Source organism: Lepisma saccharinum, chromosome 28, assembly GCF_977018435.1.
Source record: "Lepisma saccharinum chromosome 28, izLepSacc3.1, whole genome shotgun sequence".
In the NCBI taxonomy this organism is placed as follows: Eukaryota; Metazoa; Arthropoda; class Insecta; order Zygentoma; family Lepismatidae; genus Lepisma; species Lepisma saccharinum.
The window spans coordinates 5,204,331-5,220,137 of NC_139256.1; the positions used below are offsets into that span (position 1 = coordinate 5,204,331).

The 15,807-nt window shown below is 36.8% G+C and overlaps 2 protein-coding genes across 3 annotated transcripts in view; one reads left to right on the forward strand and one right to left on the reverse strand.

The window, feature by feature from the left end:
* Positions 1-10,943, forward strand: part of LOC145980794 (uncharacterized) — a 19,613-nt gene extending 8,670 nt beyond the window's left edge. Inside the window, exon 4 of the mRNA XM_083113881.1 lies at positions 4,683-10,943. Coding sequence (XP_082970007.1) covers positions 4,683-4,820 — 138 coding nt within the window. The 3' untranslated portion in view covers positions 4,821-10,943. The remainder of the gene's footprint in view (positions 1-4,682) is intronic.
* Positions 10,944-15,285: 4,342 nt separating this feature from the next.
* The window catches only part of LOC145980703 (ESF1 homolog), a 30,009-nt gene continuing 29,487 nt past the window's right edge, over positions 15,286-15,807 (reverse strand). For both annotated transcript variants that reach the window (XM_083113766.1, XM_083113765.1), the window contains exon 12: positions 15,286-15,645. In XM_083113766.1, coding sequence (XP_082969892.1) covers positions 15,520-15,645 — 126 coding nt within the window. In that variant the 3' untranslated portion in view covers positions 15,286-15,519. The remainder of the gene's footprint in view (positions 15,646-15,807) is intronic.

Here is a 15,807-nt window from a genome sequence, read left to right on the forward strand (position 1 = left end):
GAAAAGAGAGAGAGAGAGAGAGATCTTCCACTAGAGTCTGGATGTTCGGAGGTCTCTCAATTCGACATTTCCTAATCGCTGGATTGGACGCATTGGACCGATACGGTGGCCGCCACGTTCACCTGACTCCGCGGGACTTCTTCCTCTGGGGTTACGCAAGGATCTTGTGTTTGCAACTCCAGTGAATAACATCCCAGAGTTACGAACCCGCATACGTGATACGATTGCAACACTAACAGGGGACATGTTGGAGAGAACATGGCAAGCAGTTGAATACAGACTGGATATTGTTCGTGGTACCAATGGTTCACATGTGGTGAATAAATAAAATTTATGAGTTTTTCTTCAATTCTCTGAAATTTCATTGCTCTATCATTCATACTTTCTTTTCTACAGTTAATTGAAATTAGGGAGATTTGAATGGAAAACCCGGTATATTATGTGGGGTAATTTTGAAATCTAGAAATGCAGGCATGCCCAAATCACACACAGCTGTCCCATCTCTAATATCAGTTTTAATCTTTTAATCCTTTTTTGTACTTCCTGTAATCCAATTTTGTCATGATCCACGTACCTTATTTATTACAGTGTACTTTTGGATTTTACACTTCATTGATTATAATTTCTAGAGGCTCCTTAAAGTTCTTTACAATAGGCAGTGTTACAGATGAGGATGTGTACAAAAACAACATAATTTTGTACTTTGTTATAGGCTGTTTATATAAATATTAAATCGATAAAATTATCATCAATTATCATGATATGACTGCATTGTCTGAAGTCACTAGGGAACTGATTAATCTGATCCCTAATGGGCAGAACGATTCAGGTTCCAAAGATGCAGTGGCGGATTCAGAAGTTATAGTTGGGAGGGATGAATTTCAGTCGGGGTACCTCACCTCATTGATAATCATTTCTAACTACAGTTGCACTGTTTATATAAAGAAAATATAGTCATCTGTACAGGAAGCAACCATACTTCAATGTATGCATATTATTTTGCAAAAATAAGGGCCCTGGGCTGGATTTGAACTTATATTTTGTTTTAAGTCCACTTTATGCGCAAATAGGATAACCAGGACTGAACTTGAAGTTTAAAGTGAAATCCAAACAAGTAAATTGCCTTCGCCGGGTATCGAATCTGAGACCTCTTGATTACAAGGCGACGACGTTACCATTACACCATCGGGGAGGCCCGGAAGAGATGGTCATTATTATATGTCGCTTTCTTAATTTCTCCCATTGCCATGTCAATTCAATGATCAAATATAATGAGTAAAGTGAACCAGAAAATAAAATAAACTCCTATTCTCTCTAAGGGTCTCTGGTTCGACCCCCTTTTGAGGCATATTGTACAGTGGTCAAAAAAATAAAAAAGCCTATCATGAGCATAAAGTAGGCTCAAATGAAACTTTAAGAAAACATTCTCGATCCTCTTAAACTTGGTGATAAAAGACAGAACAGTTGAGTCTTAAAAAATATTAGGCATAATGATATGTCCAAAAACATGACAGCCCTCCCCATGGATCCGTGCCTGCAAAGTTGCCACAACTTTTCTCAGGTTGGCCACACTGCCTTCAGCGCTTGTGTGCTATAAGGTTGTACTTTTGTGGTCATGTGGCCGAGGTTTGATCTTAATCACTCATTTTTCTTTCTTTTGTTAGTTATTGTTTCCATGATATGAAAAACTCAATATGCTGACCAAGGCAGAAATTTATTTTATTATAAAACATAAACTAAACTTTACGTTTCAACCTTCTAGCAAGGTCTTCTTCAGACTCTGCACCAAGTACAAATGTAACAAGGTACAAATCAGGACGATATATATACACAAACATTACTCACCTCCAGACTATTAGAAAGTTGTTCTGGAACATTCTAGCAGGTGGCTTTCCCTTGTCAACTGTACTTTCACCTAAAAGGCTAAACATATTTTCTTTCATCTAGAATGTGGTTGGACTCTTTATCTCACGCTCTTTTTCCTTCATTCTTCTTACTTCTTCTCTCCTCTTTCTCTCTTGTCCGTTCCACTCTTTCTAACACCTTCTTCCATTCTTTTTTTATCTTCAGTCCCCCATTCCAGTTCATTTTGTCTTCACATTTCTTCTCCATTTTCTCACTAGCATTCTCTTCTCCCTTCCTATCTGCTTAGCCTCATCCCACTCTATGTCATGTCCTGTTTCTCTCGTGTGTTTAAATATCGCATTTCTCTCTCTCTCTTAAGTCTTACATCATCCCTATGTTGTTTCAACCTGTCTTTCAGGTTTTTTCTTTTGTTACAGATTAAACATGGTCGCTCCACTGGCAGTGTGCACCAGGGAAGCACAGCGATCCAATTTCTCTGGTCTGAAGGTGTGTCAGGGACTGAAATTCATCGCAGGCTTTCAGTACATCTGATGTTGTCAGAATAATCTCTTTGGATGATGTGTGACCATCGGTTCATCAGAATCATCTCTCAAGCTTATTGAATCTTCCCATCAGTGGTGGATGTTGATGGGCATCCTACGTTTTGTGTTTCACGCTTGTCCAGCCATTTATAAACCTCTTGATCAACTTATACACAATTCTAGGTGGTAAAGCGCTGTCCATGTATTGTACTGAAAGGCTGTGATGAATTTCAACCCCTGACACATCTTGAAACCAGAGAAATCGGATCGCTGATCTTCCCTGGTGCACACTGCCAGTGGAGCGGCCACGTTTAATCTGTAACAAAAGAAAGAAAAATGGAGCGATTAAGATCAAACCGTGGCCACATGACCACAAAGGTACAACCTTATAGCACACAAGCGCTGAAGGCAGTGTGGCCAACCTGAGAAAAGTTGTGGCAAAAGTGTAGATAATTTTTGACTTTCCCTCGTAATTCATATACAGTGGAGCTCCAGTATACATTTATTTATACATGGTCCAGTACAGCAAAATGTTCCCAGATTGTAAGTTTTTTCACCTTGGTCCCCTGAAAAACGTAAAATTGAAGTTCCACTCTATGCTTGCTTTGTAGGATCCATAAATGGGGCATTCCAGTATTACGTGTGTGACATTTTACGCACAAAATGTAAGACAAGAGATTGGCTTAAAATATTCATAATGAACTGATTTCATAGAATTATGAAGTACTTTAACAAATGAAAAAGACTTGTCTGATGACATAGCTTGAATGCATGAATAGCATTAACGAAAATGCATTATGTGTGTGGCACTTTAAAAATGTAGCAAAATTTGGCTTCATTTGTCTGTGAAGCATATAGTCTACGGATGCTAATCATTTTTGTGTAAATATATGCAATGACAAACATTTAAACCTTGATGTAATTAAAAACAATAATAATTTCCAGATGAATTCATTTTGTTATTTACATGAAGTAGAACCACTTTTCATGGAATGCTCCAAATGCAGTTTCATTTTCTAAGGTAAACCGTACACAGGCAAATAAAGCATTCAAGCTCATCATTGAAAATTTGAAATTTTAATATTGGATCGGTAGAATATTCAGTGTGAGTATTGTATATCAGTGCATTATTGGTACTGGTGAATATTTTACATTTGGTTGATCCTTATATTTGAAAATTGTAACAATTCTTAGTAATAATTCAGAATAATTGCAAATTTTAATACAAAAATTTTCCATTGGAACCATATCAATCGACCAGTGTGTTGCTCTAAAATATTCATGATTCATGGATTTCAAATTATCCAATATCCATCTCGGATGCAATGGATAATCTGAATATCTGGATAATTTTGATGTCCAGATAATCCAAATATCCAGACAGAACAGATTTGATCAAGGATTTGTAGAAAATCTGTACATTGAAATCTGAAAATGACTAATATAAAATACTATTTGGATAACTTGTAGAACAATAAAACTGTTCGGAAAATGCACACATTCAGATATCCAGATATTTGAAATCTGGATAGAAAATTATCTGAATTTAGCCCTTCCTATTCTCAACCTGCAGATCGTGGCCTAGAAAATTCTATTTTTTAAACTTTATACATTGATTAATACGTAACCTTGAAATTAGACTAAATTATGGCATCTTCATAAAAGAGTAAAAGTTCATTTAAGTCTAAGCTTGTTAAAAAATAGGTTTCAGTTATTTGTTAATCACAGGATCAAGTAAATCTCTCGCAGCACGGTATAAATAATACCAGGGTTGACTGTTGAGAAATACTGCCTAGAATTTTGTTGCAAAAATAAGGAAATTTACACATTTTGGATAACCTCCAGGATATTTAGACTGCAGAAGTGTCTTACTGACTCTGGAAAAGTATCGGCGATTAAATTTCAACTAATATTTCCTGATACCGATCCTACTACACTGCCCTCCAGAAATTAAGCAACAAGAAGAAAATGTGAGGTAAAAGAGAAAACAGTTGGAGAAAAGAGAAGAAGAGTGGTGGGCATGCTGAAAGAGAGCAACGAATGCGTTAGGGAAAACAGGTGAGTCATAAAGTGCGATCATCGTGCCCTCGCATGGATTTCTGGCATACCAGGTATTGGAGTCGAAGACGCGCGTGCACGGAAGAGGTCACCATTTGTTGCTTAATTTATGGAGAGCAGTGTAGTATCAGCTAAACCTTAATATCAATTGTTTAACAGATTTCAGTGTAATAAAACTAAAAATCACAATCGAACACATTTGCATTTGATTTCAACTTGTCATTTTGTATCTTCCAGGTAGTGTTGGAGACTGAAATCACTAATAAGCCAGCTCTACGACTTTACGAGAACCTGGGCTTCGTTCGGGATAAAAGGCTGTTTCGTTATTACTTAAATGGCGTAGATGCGTTACGGCTAAAGTTGTGGCTGAGATGAAATCTTTGCATGTAGGGAACATTAAAAATTTGTTAGATCACATATTGTACAGGCACTTTTACTAGTTGTGACAGAATATTTAGAAAGTGTTGTTAGAGAAGAAAAAGCCTCATAGAAATTGTTGCTTGCTTTATGTGGTTGAAATGTTACTTGTCCGATGCGGGAATCATTGTGCGTAAGAAGTTGGGCAATTCAATATTCAGCATGCTTCCAAGGTACATGTGCGGGAATTATTGGCTTTGATGTTGGAAAAGTTTACAGCTAATAATAAAAGAGAGTTCATCACATTGGTAACAGATCATTTGTTAAGTCTGTATGTAGAGTGCTTGTGTAATTATATCATGTTTTTTTTTATGTGTTTACAAATATTGATTTATAGTCACTGGAATATACATGCAAGTTTTTTTATTTGCGAATATGAGCTTGTTGAATAATTTTGTTATTTAACTTCCCAGTAGAAATTGAATCTCTTGACATACTTTGGCATGCATTGTCACCAAATTTAAAAATTTTCTACAATTGGAAAGGTGCTTTTTTGTACTATTTATTTCTTTGAATTTGACAATTGTGTAAAAAAATGTGATTTGTAATAGAAACCAATTTGACTTTATTGGTACTTGTACAATGATTTTTTGTTTTAGTTTCCTCCACAACTACACACTTGCTTGCTCACATTACTTTTATCATTAAGTTTGACTCTGGCTACAAAATCTGGTACAATGCATCCTCTTACCTGCATACGTATATTGAACAATTATACAGGGTGTTTCAAAAAAGGTAACTACAATGTGCATTCTGCATACTTGAGTTATATTTTTATTGCAATACCCGTACCATACATGAAACGAAATGTCCAATTGGGTGTGGCAGTGTGCGCAATATATTCAACTCTGCTCTTGAAGTAACTTCAAAGCCAGTCTTTTCAATATAGTGTTTTATATATATACACACAGAGCATAATCTCCAAAAAGCTATAATCAAGTTCAATTGATTTCAGTTCTTCGTCAGACTATGGCGGTTCAGCAGGTAGTGTATCCTGCCGATGTCTATCCATTTGGAACTAGAGTGAAACCCCAATCTTATGTTCCCGGATTTTACATTTTACCACATTATGCACTCAATCTTGTTAGCCCCAACATAGTGAAATATTATAACAGGGTGTCTAACAGTCGAGAATTGTGCTTGTGGTCAAGAATTTTTGCTATTTTTTTTTACAATGTAGTGAATTTACATTGTTATACACCTATACTGGAATTTGATAAAATTGAATATTTGGAAATCTAAAAATGTATTGAGTTGTTGTTTAAGATTTGTTCCTTAAGAATTACATTCTTGTGTGCGTGACGTTTTATAAAAATATTAAAAGTAATGCAGCCATTTCCCATCCAGGTTGAAGTCTGAAGCATTAATTTTTACATGCATTAATAATTAAAGCAAATCTACAATATAGCTTCAGTTTTCATGTTGTGCTGGGTTTTTTCATTGAATAAAAATATATATTTTCTTAATTTCTAACTATACACCTAAGTTAAATAAATGTTAAGAAAAAGTCAGAATTTAGATTTGTTATTTTGGTAGACACCTTGTATATATAAAAAAAATCCCTGATTTTTTCATTTTTCCACATTGTAAGTTTCTTCAGTTTGTTCTCCTGGAAAACAAAATCGAGGTTTCACTGTATTCCAAATTGCTATGAAGAAATACTTCATACCCATTTCTACACATGTAATTATATCATAAAACGAGTAGGATACAAAACATCACGTTCACACTAACAAACCAAATGGAGGATGAACAAATGAGGGTTGCCTCGAGATAATTCAACCTAGCATGCTTTTGAAGATGAAGACATGCGACTACCACGTTCTTCTGTTGTCAATTTTTCCCTAGGTCTTGTAGATATTAATAGGACATTTGGCACCCATGTGAAATAAAGATTTTTTAAAATTACCATTTAGTTTTTGTTTTCACAAATCTTAATTCCTTTTCTTATGATTTTGTTAGATGCATTAACAATCAGTAGAACTTTGTATTCTATGCACATAGTCCTACAATACAAATGATGGAGACAGTAAACACTTACCACACAAAGAGAAATAGTTCTATATTTCGCGATATATATTGCATTTTCAAAGTAGAAGATAGATAGATCGGCATCACGATATGTGTGAAAAGAAATATGATTTTAGCCATGGGCCTAATTTTGAGGGGCAGGCTCGAAGTTTTCCGAACTAAATAAATATGATGTAACTGTGATAGTTGCAAAATCACAAATATTACTCTTAATTATTTTGCTCCTCAGGTTCCAGGAGATTAACAAAGGTACTATTAACTTGAAACTTTGAATCAAACTGAATTTTTTTGGGTGGGGGGGAAGTGCCCTTCATTGTTGCCCCTGCTAAGTTACGCCTATGATTTTAGCATCAAAATTATCACCTTTGTTAAGTGTGTATAGGAACATGTGATAAAGTGCAGGTTTCCAGCATGATCGAATTTCAGATTTGTTTTACTCTTCAATGTTTTTCTTCTAGTTACCCCAAATTTAATTTTCCTTTTAACATAATATTCAAGAAGAATTGACTAGGAATTTTCCCACAAGTAGATTTTTTCTTGATAATTTTGGTTAACAACTATTGATTATTAAAAGCTTGAACTTTAAACTACTAGTTGTCAACATCATAAATAGAATAATATTAATCTACACCTTCAATAAGGATCCAAATTGATGAGACCACCGGTGGTATCATCCATCCTGATTACGTGTCCTTCCCACTCTAACCTTTTAGCTCTTATATAAGTTGAGATGGGGACATCTTTGTAAAGTTCAAATAATTCCTGATTGGTTCTTATTCTCCAAAAATCTTGCACTTTTATTGGTCCAAATATTTTCCATTCAAACAAGTCCATTTCAGCTGCGCTTTGATTAAAGGTAAACTAGTTAAAAATATTAAAACTTCCTCAATGCCAAAAAGTCTCGACTGTCTGTTTTCCTCCTCCATTGTCAGCAAATACTTGACTGAAGACTTCCTGGTGTTTTTTAACCACTTACCTATTTTAACCTAGTGCTTATTCCTTTCTCAATCCCTGAAGTACAACCCAAATACGTGGGTTATTTTTTAAGTAAGGTCCGTTTTGCAATAAAAACGAAGTAAGTAAATGTTTTTCAAAAAAACATTTCTGTTTCTGAATTTACATACACTTCTCTATTTTTCTACATAATTTCCTTGCCAGTTTAAACATTTATCATAACAAATTATGAGTTTTTGGATATCCTCCACATAGAACTCTGCTGCCTGTGATGATAGCCAGTTAGTAGTAGTGGCTAGGCACAAGGTCTGTTTGTGAATACTGTTTGAAATTGCGCATGCATGTGAGAAAGAGTGCACGTGCAAGCTCCCGGCATTCGTTGAGCAACATCCAACACCATTTGCATTCACAGCATCAGTCTGTACGCTTCGTTAAAATGTTTAAGAAATGAGCACCCCGCCAACTGTGAAATACGGTCAGTCATTCGATTCTTAACAGCAAGAAACATGAAACCTGCGGATATTCATCGCCAGATATGTGAAGTTTACGGAGACAATGCAATGAGTGACAGTAAAGTGCGAAAATGGCTGAGATTGTTCAAGGAGGGTCGGGAAAACGTTCATGACGAATCACATGCTGATCGGCCATCTGTAATCACTGACAAGATGGTGCAGGCTATTGACACCCACATTCATGCAGACAGGAGATTCACAAATTCCAAGTTGTCATCGGAATTCCCACAAATTTCAAGGTCAGTTTTGTTTAAAATTGTGTCCGAGAACTTAAAGTTCAAGAAATTGTGCTGTCGATGAGTTCCTAAACTGCTGAGTGAGGAACACAAATAGAAAAGATTGACAAGTGCTTTAACATTTTTGACCCTCTACAACGAGGAAGGTGATGAGTTTTTGAGTCATATCGTCACAGGAGATGAGACATGGGTGTCCCACGTGACTCCTGAGTCAAAACAACAATCGATGGAGTGGCGACACACATCACCGCCGGTCAAAGTGAAAGCAAAACAGACACTTTCAAAGAGCAAGATCATGGCAGCTGTGTTTTGGGACAGGCAGGGTGTTTTGTTAGTGGCCTTTTTTGCCGCAAGGAACAACAATTAACAAAGCTTCCTACTGAGAGACCCTAAGAAAACTTCGTCAGCCGGTGTCGTTCTGATTCATGCCAATGCAAGGCCACATGCTGCGGGTCACACTCAAGATCTGATCTAATCTTTTGGCTGGGAGGTATTCGATCATCTGCCATACAGTCCAGACCTTGCACCTAGCAACTACCACCTCTTCCACCATCTGAAGACCTTCCTGAGTGGCAAGCGTTTGGACACTGATGAAGTAGTGAAAACGATCGTGAATAACTGGCTATCATCACAGGTGGCAGAGTTCTATGAAGAGGGTATCCAAAAACTCGTAGTTTGTTATGATAAATGTTTAAACTGGCAATGAAATTATGTAGAAAAATAGAGAAGTGTAGTGTAAATTCAGAACTTAGTTTACTTACTTAGTTTTTATTGCAAAATGGGCCTTACTTGAAAAATAACTCTAGTATGTTAAAAAATTTGGACCAACATTTAGACATTTGAAATTATTAATTTGAAATAAAGTGAATTAATAATTAGAAAAATTGTATGTTAACCATGATTTGGACCAATGTCCATGTTGTTGCTCACAACTAATGAGCGCCTAAACCAAACAATGACTGTGCTAGTTATGTTGTGCTAATTCAGATGTCACTTTCATCTGACCGGACACGTAAAGATTACCATCCAAGACATTTTTGTAGTAACATGGAATGCCCAAGTCTATATGGATTTAGATTGAAATGTATCACCAACATTTCAATCTAATCTTACTATTTTGCACACGCAGGAGACATACTATGTAGAAATTCCAGCCAAAAATGCAGGACTTGCACCTGGGTCTGGCATACCATGCCATTGCTCTACCTACTGAGCCAGCCCTGACTTCCACACAGGTAAAACAACAGCGTAAAATCGTGGCATGGGTTTGAGCCATGGTCGAGCCTGCATTTTTTGCTGAAATTTTTACATTTTAATCTTTTTTTTTTTTATCATGGTGGTGTTAGTCTGAGGGACATTTCACACCGAAGCGACACACTACACGTGTCACTTCAGGATTTCACCAATTGAACCAGTGTGAAATCTCCCCGAGATGTAAACAATGGTGACTTTAATGCTCTCCTCTCCAACCTTCATTTGGTTTCATGGTGAGATAAAAACAGTGTTTATATTGTTACTATTTTTAAAAAAAATCATTCGAAGCCAGTGTAGGTAAAAGGATGAATTTGCCAGTACATGCCACGAGAAGCCATGTTACTGTTCATTTTTTAGCAGCTTTAAAAATATGTACGTGAGTGGAAAGTAAACAGAAATTAGCAGAACATGATGTAGAGTAGATATATACTACAGGTGACATTACCTGGTAATTATGTTCTCATTTGCTGCCCAATTGGCACCATATGAAGTCACATGTAAAACATATTTGCAGTTTATATGAGTGATGAAGCAACTTATTTTATGTGAATTTGTAAAAATTAAGTGCACCAAATCTTTACGATATCACATCATGTCTCTTACATAAAGATGACTGTGTTGCTAATTTGATTTTTTTCTTTTTTGAGGGCCAAAGTTTATTTTTTCATATAGATCTATTATGTTATTCTTCATAAAAACATGTTACAAAGGAATGTATAGTTTGTTGTTCTAATTTTATTTAAAATTTGAAAGTGTGTTTGTTCCTTTTTTCTTCTTCATAGAATTGACTTGTGGATACTCTGCTTGACAAATGAAATGCATAATGTACATTAATAGTGGACTGTGTTAAATATATTTTGTATTGAATAGTCTCAGTTAAAGTTTTGGCTGAAATCTCAGGAACATTTTTAAAGAGCTTATTAACTCTACCTTCAATATTGCCGGTTTCTTCACGGGAAGTGTGTTATTTCTTTCACACTAAAATACGTAATATGTTAAAAATACAAATTGCTGACAGTGACAAGTTAACTGGTTTTGATTTATTACATAATGTAATGTTTCATACATTGTTGGCATGGGAGAGTCCACTCAGAATAAAAGTATGTATGTATATGTTATTGTTTTCATTACATACTAGCTGATTTATTTATCCCAATCTTCTATTAGACAGGCATAAATTGAATTCTAACCATAGTGTAAAATGAACTTGAGAGTTGAATGGCATTGGGAGTGTCACTATTCATCTTAGCAACCCCGAAAACTTTGGATTCCACACAGTGGCGTGCCCAAGGGGCAGGTGTGGGGGTTATAACCCCCCTTTTGGCCCAGTATTCCTAAAGAAAAGAACATCAAATGCAGGAAAAGATGGCAAAATGAGGGCTGACTACTAAAAAATGTATACCTAACACCCTCCTTTCGAAAATCCTGGGCACGCCACAGATTCCACACTAATGTCCGTGGTTTTACATGTCACTCCCTTCCCACCCTCATCCCTAGGGGTGTTTCTTGGAGTTAAACGGCATTTGGAGTGTCATTATTCATCTTAGCGACCCCGACAACTATGGATTCCACACTAATGTTGGTAGTTTTCGATTATTTTTACGTCACCCCCATTCATAGGGGTACCAGGGGTGTCTTGGAGTTAAACGGCATTGGGAGAGTCACTATTTATCTTGGCGACCCCGAAAACTATGGATTCCACACTAATATTGGTTGTTTTAGATTATTTTTATGTCACCCACCCACCCCACCCCTTGGGGTACCAGGGGTATCTTACCCGCACAGTATTTCTTTCCAGATTGTAAGTCATATGTGTACCACGTTTGGTCATCGTGAATGTCACCAATTAGCTTAGACACCAAAAACTATGGATTCGACACTAATGTAGGTCATTTTTGACATTTTATTTTTCACCCCCCATCTCGATAGGTGATTAACTTGGAGTTGGAACGAAATTGGGAGTGTCACTATTCATGTTAGCAACTCCGAAAACTATTTATTCCACACTAATATCAATCGTTGTTCTGTTCTCAACAAATATGTGAATTGATCAAAAAACTGAAAGCATTAACCTCAGTTAGCACAGATAGAAGAAATGAGGGATGGCAGATTAATCAGTACCTTTTCGACATTGCCCATAATTTTACACTCACTATTTGTATAACTTGCAATTTAGTGCAAAATGGCTTGTTAATTTTTGCAATGACTAAATAGGCAATAACCAAGACAAAAATTACATTTTTTACAGAGGCACTCCAAAAAATGTATACACACTTGAATTGATGTTACCTGTGGACTTTTATTCAAGATTCAAGGTGTGTGGTGTTTGTCACAAAGATGATGTCAATCACATGAATGCTAGTCACAGAAATGGAACTCTCAAGACAGTGAAGCAAAATGGTGGAAGAACGGTTGTCATTCGAGCGAAGGACTATTGAGAAGGCAAAGTACAATGAAAAAGGAGGCGTGAGCTTGCAATGGAAGGATTTGGTATATTTAGAGGCACATATTTTTGGTAAATAAAAAAGCAAAATTTCAGTACAAAAACAGAGTCGATTTCAGGTTCAAAAGCGGTAAATAAAATAAAATTTCGGTGTTATAGCGGTGAATGATCACATCAAAAGTGCTATATAAAATGACATTTTGGTTTTAAAATTGTGAATATAATCCTAAATTTGATTTAAAAACTGCACTTAATACCAGAGTATTAAGTTTATTCCTGTGTAAAGCTGTCCATTTTTGCTTCTCAAATATTTACAGCAGAATTAATCAATTTCCCGTGATATGCATAATTCACAGGATACTTCAGACTTCAGAAAGTGTCGTGTCGGTATATAAACGGTAAATTTCGTGTTTAAGAGTATATTTCGCATTTTGCAGTTTATTTCGCATTATTTCGTGACAAAACAGGGTAGGAAAATGTACCTCACACCTTTCAGAAACATGAAAAATGAACATTACAGCATGTTAATTCATATTTCGTGTTTTTGTTAAAAAACGAAATTTGCATGCCTCTAGGTATATTATAAAACCAGCTTCACTGGAAGCAGTTCAGTAAAACATTGAAATGTTGTGCATGGGAAGTACATTTTTTAGAAAACACTGTATGAAGAACATAAATGATCATTGGATTTGATTTTTGTTGTTTAGCATTGCTTTGCTGCCACTTTTCATCTTAAGATGAAGATGAGACAGTCATAAAGAAAACCCATTCTCAGGCCGGGTGAATAGCTTCCTAGTTCCTGGGTGTGTGGTTTCACGTATGTCAGTTTCACTCTGGTACAAATGAAACATACTTATACTTTAATAACATGAAGCATGTAAATAACACTAAATACCTAGTCGTGCCATAAGTTCTGTCCCCCATTCCAATAGGTGTAAGTAACACAAAATGTTGTAGTACACTAAATCCTTTATTGCCAAGTGTACATTAGGGACACAGGAACGAAACAAAACATAGTCTATTCAAAGTGGCCTCCTTTGGCTGCACACACATCTTCAATCATTGAGGCCACGCGTCAATCACGGCACGCACCACATCTTGGGGTATGGAAGCGGCTGCTTTCACTAAATTGGTCTTAAGCGACTCAATATTGCGGTGAGATTTCTTGCAGGCCTTCTCCTCTAAGGAGTCCCAAAGGCAGTAGTCCAGTGGGTTGAGATCCGGGCTTCCAGAGGGCCAATCCACTGCGGCTATGAAGTTGGGAACATTGTTGGCCAACCACTGCTGGTTCATCTTCGCCCTGTGTGCCGGCACGGAGTCTTACTGGAATGTCCAATCTTCACCAGAAAAGAGTGTGTGATTCAATGGTTTAACTACCTTCTCCAAAACATCGTTCTGGTAATTTTCAGCCTTGGTCTTGACTCCCTGTTCGCAAAAGTGCCGCTGGGTGACATCGTCATACGACATGCCCACCACACCATGACTGAAGCTGGGTGGTGGCCTCGTTGGACCCTAGGAAGTTTGTCGGCAGCTTCCCGAGAACTGTGGGTATAAATCCTGTCATTTTGCCGGTTGAATTTTTCTTGTACGGTGAAAATTTTTTTCATCGGTGAAAAGGATTCGCCTGTGTTTCCCGTCCGCGTACCGATGGAGTAACCTCTTGGCTCTTGTGGTTCGTATCTTCTTCAGAGCAGGTGTCAGCAGTTGTCCTGTGGTTCTTCTGTAAGCCCCAAGTTTAAGGTCCTCTTTGATGATGCGGGACATCCTCCTCTTCAGTATATCCATCTCGCAGCTATGGCTTTCACAGCTGCTGGCGTCCGTGAAGTGCGCGGATGGCCACTTCTGGCTCTGTCATCGATAGAGGAGATGTCGTTGAACCGGTTGATGCACCGATACACAAATTTTTGCGTAATTTGTAATGGCTTTAGAAAATTGAAAATCTCCACCGGTGACTTGTTGCACTTATGCAACGCGATCACAGCGATCCGATTCTCCTTGCTGCCCCACTCCATGTTAACTGAACAAGTGAACGCCACAAACTAGGGACTGGTTTACGCTACAGGATGTGCACGACCTATTGTAAACACAGCTGGTCGCGGACGTCAGTCGAATGGGCTGTGTGGAGCTCGTGCACTTAGGGACAGAACTTATGGCACGACTAGGTATAACGAAGAGTTCCTCACAAATGTACACAAATATGACGAGGCGTACAACACCTGTACGTCGTCTCATGACAACTCGGATGCACACTGGATGGCAACAAGCTTAATGAGAATGACAATTCGTCTGAACACCGGGATTCAAACCTGGGGCTAACTACTCTTGCCATGGAGGTCTGTAATCTTCCTAATTAATGTATGTCACCAGGTGGATACAATGTTTTCTGCAGAGGAAAAATAACAAACAATGTACAATTGAACCTTGATTTTACATTTTTTTTTGGAAACCATGCTAAAAAAACACCTTGGGGCAAATTTTATAGCATTTTGTGGGGGGAAACGCAAAATCCGGGAACATGAAATCAAGAGTTTCTACTGTATTTAGACATTTAATTTCAAAACCACGAAACATGAACTGTACCTTTATATTCATTTCAACAAAATCATAAAATGGCACTATTTATAGAAATATTGGTTGGTACAATTATTGGCAACTTTACAAACCAAATATAACAGCTCATGCTGATATAAAGTACTGTATAAGCATAAAATCAAAATTTGTTATTTACTTACGTACAGTGAGTATATACTTGTCAAAGACAACATTTCGGTGGCAACTGCCTCCTCCTTCAGGTCAAGAAGTCGGCTTTACGGAAATCCACAAAGCTTTGTCATTTAGAAAGGATATAGGTTTTTACGTGGACAGGTTAAAACTTTTTGGATTTCCGTAAAGCCGACTTCTTGACCTGAAGAAGGGGGCAGTTGCCACCGAAATGTTGTCTTTGACAAGTATATACTCACTGTACGTAAGTAAATAACAAATTTTGATTTTATGCTTATATATGATAGTGAGCAAGTCGCACGCATCTAAAATATGTAATATAAAGTACTGATTAATTGGTCCGATACCTACTATTTTCTTTGCTTAACATTTGGAGACATTTTATATTTCAAAAATAAAAAAAAGTGAACTACAACTCAGATTTACATGTAATCTATACATTCTTAGAGTAATTTTAAAATTAGTTACGGGAACAAAAACAAGCAAAATTGAAAATTTCTTTTATTTCATAACCTCTGTCGTTTGTTGATTCGTACGAAATTCTTCACATTCTTGACAAGCAAAGATAGTTCAGGATCTCTCCTCTTGTTTTCACTTGCTGCTTCATCAACCTTTCTCACTTTGGCAGATGGCTGAAACAGGAACATTGAATTTATTTAGTTGAGTCAGACAAAAGTCGGCAACTACAGTAACCAACATTTTTTTTAGAACATAGAATATCCATGCTTCATAAAATGATAAACAAAGTAAAACATTATACATCAGTAACATGGATTTATATTATTCACGAATGT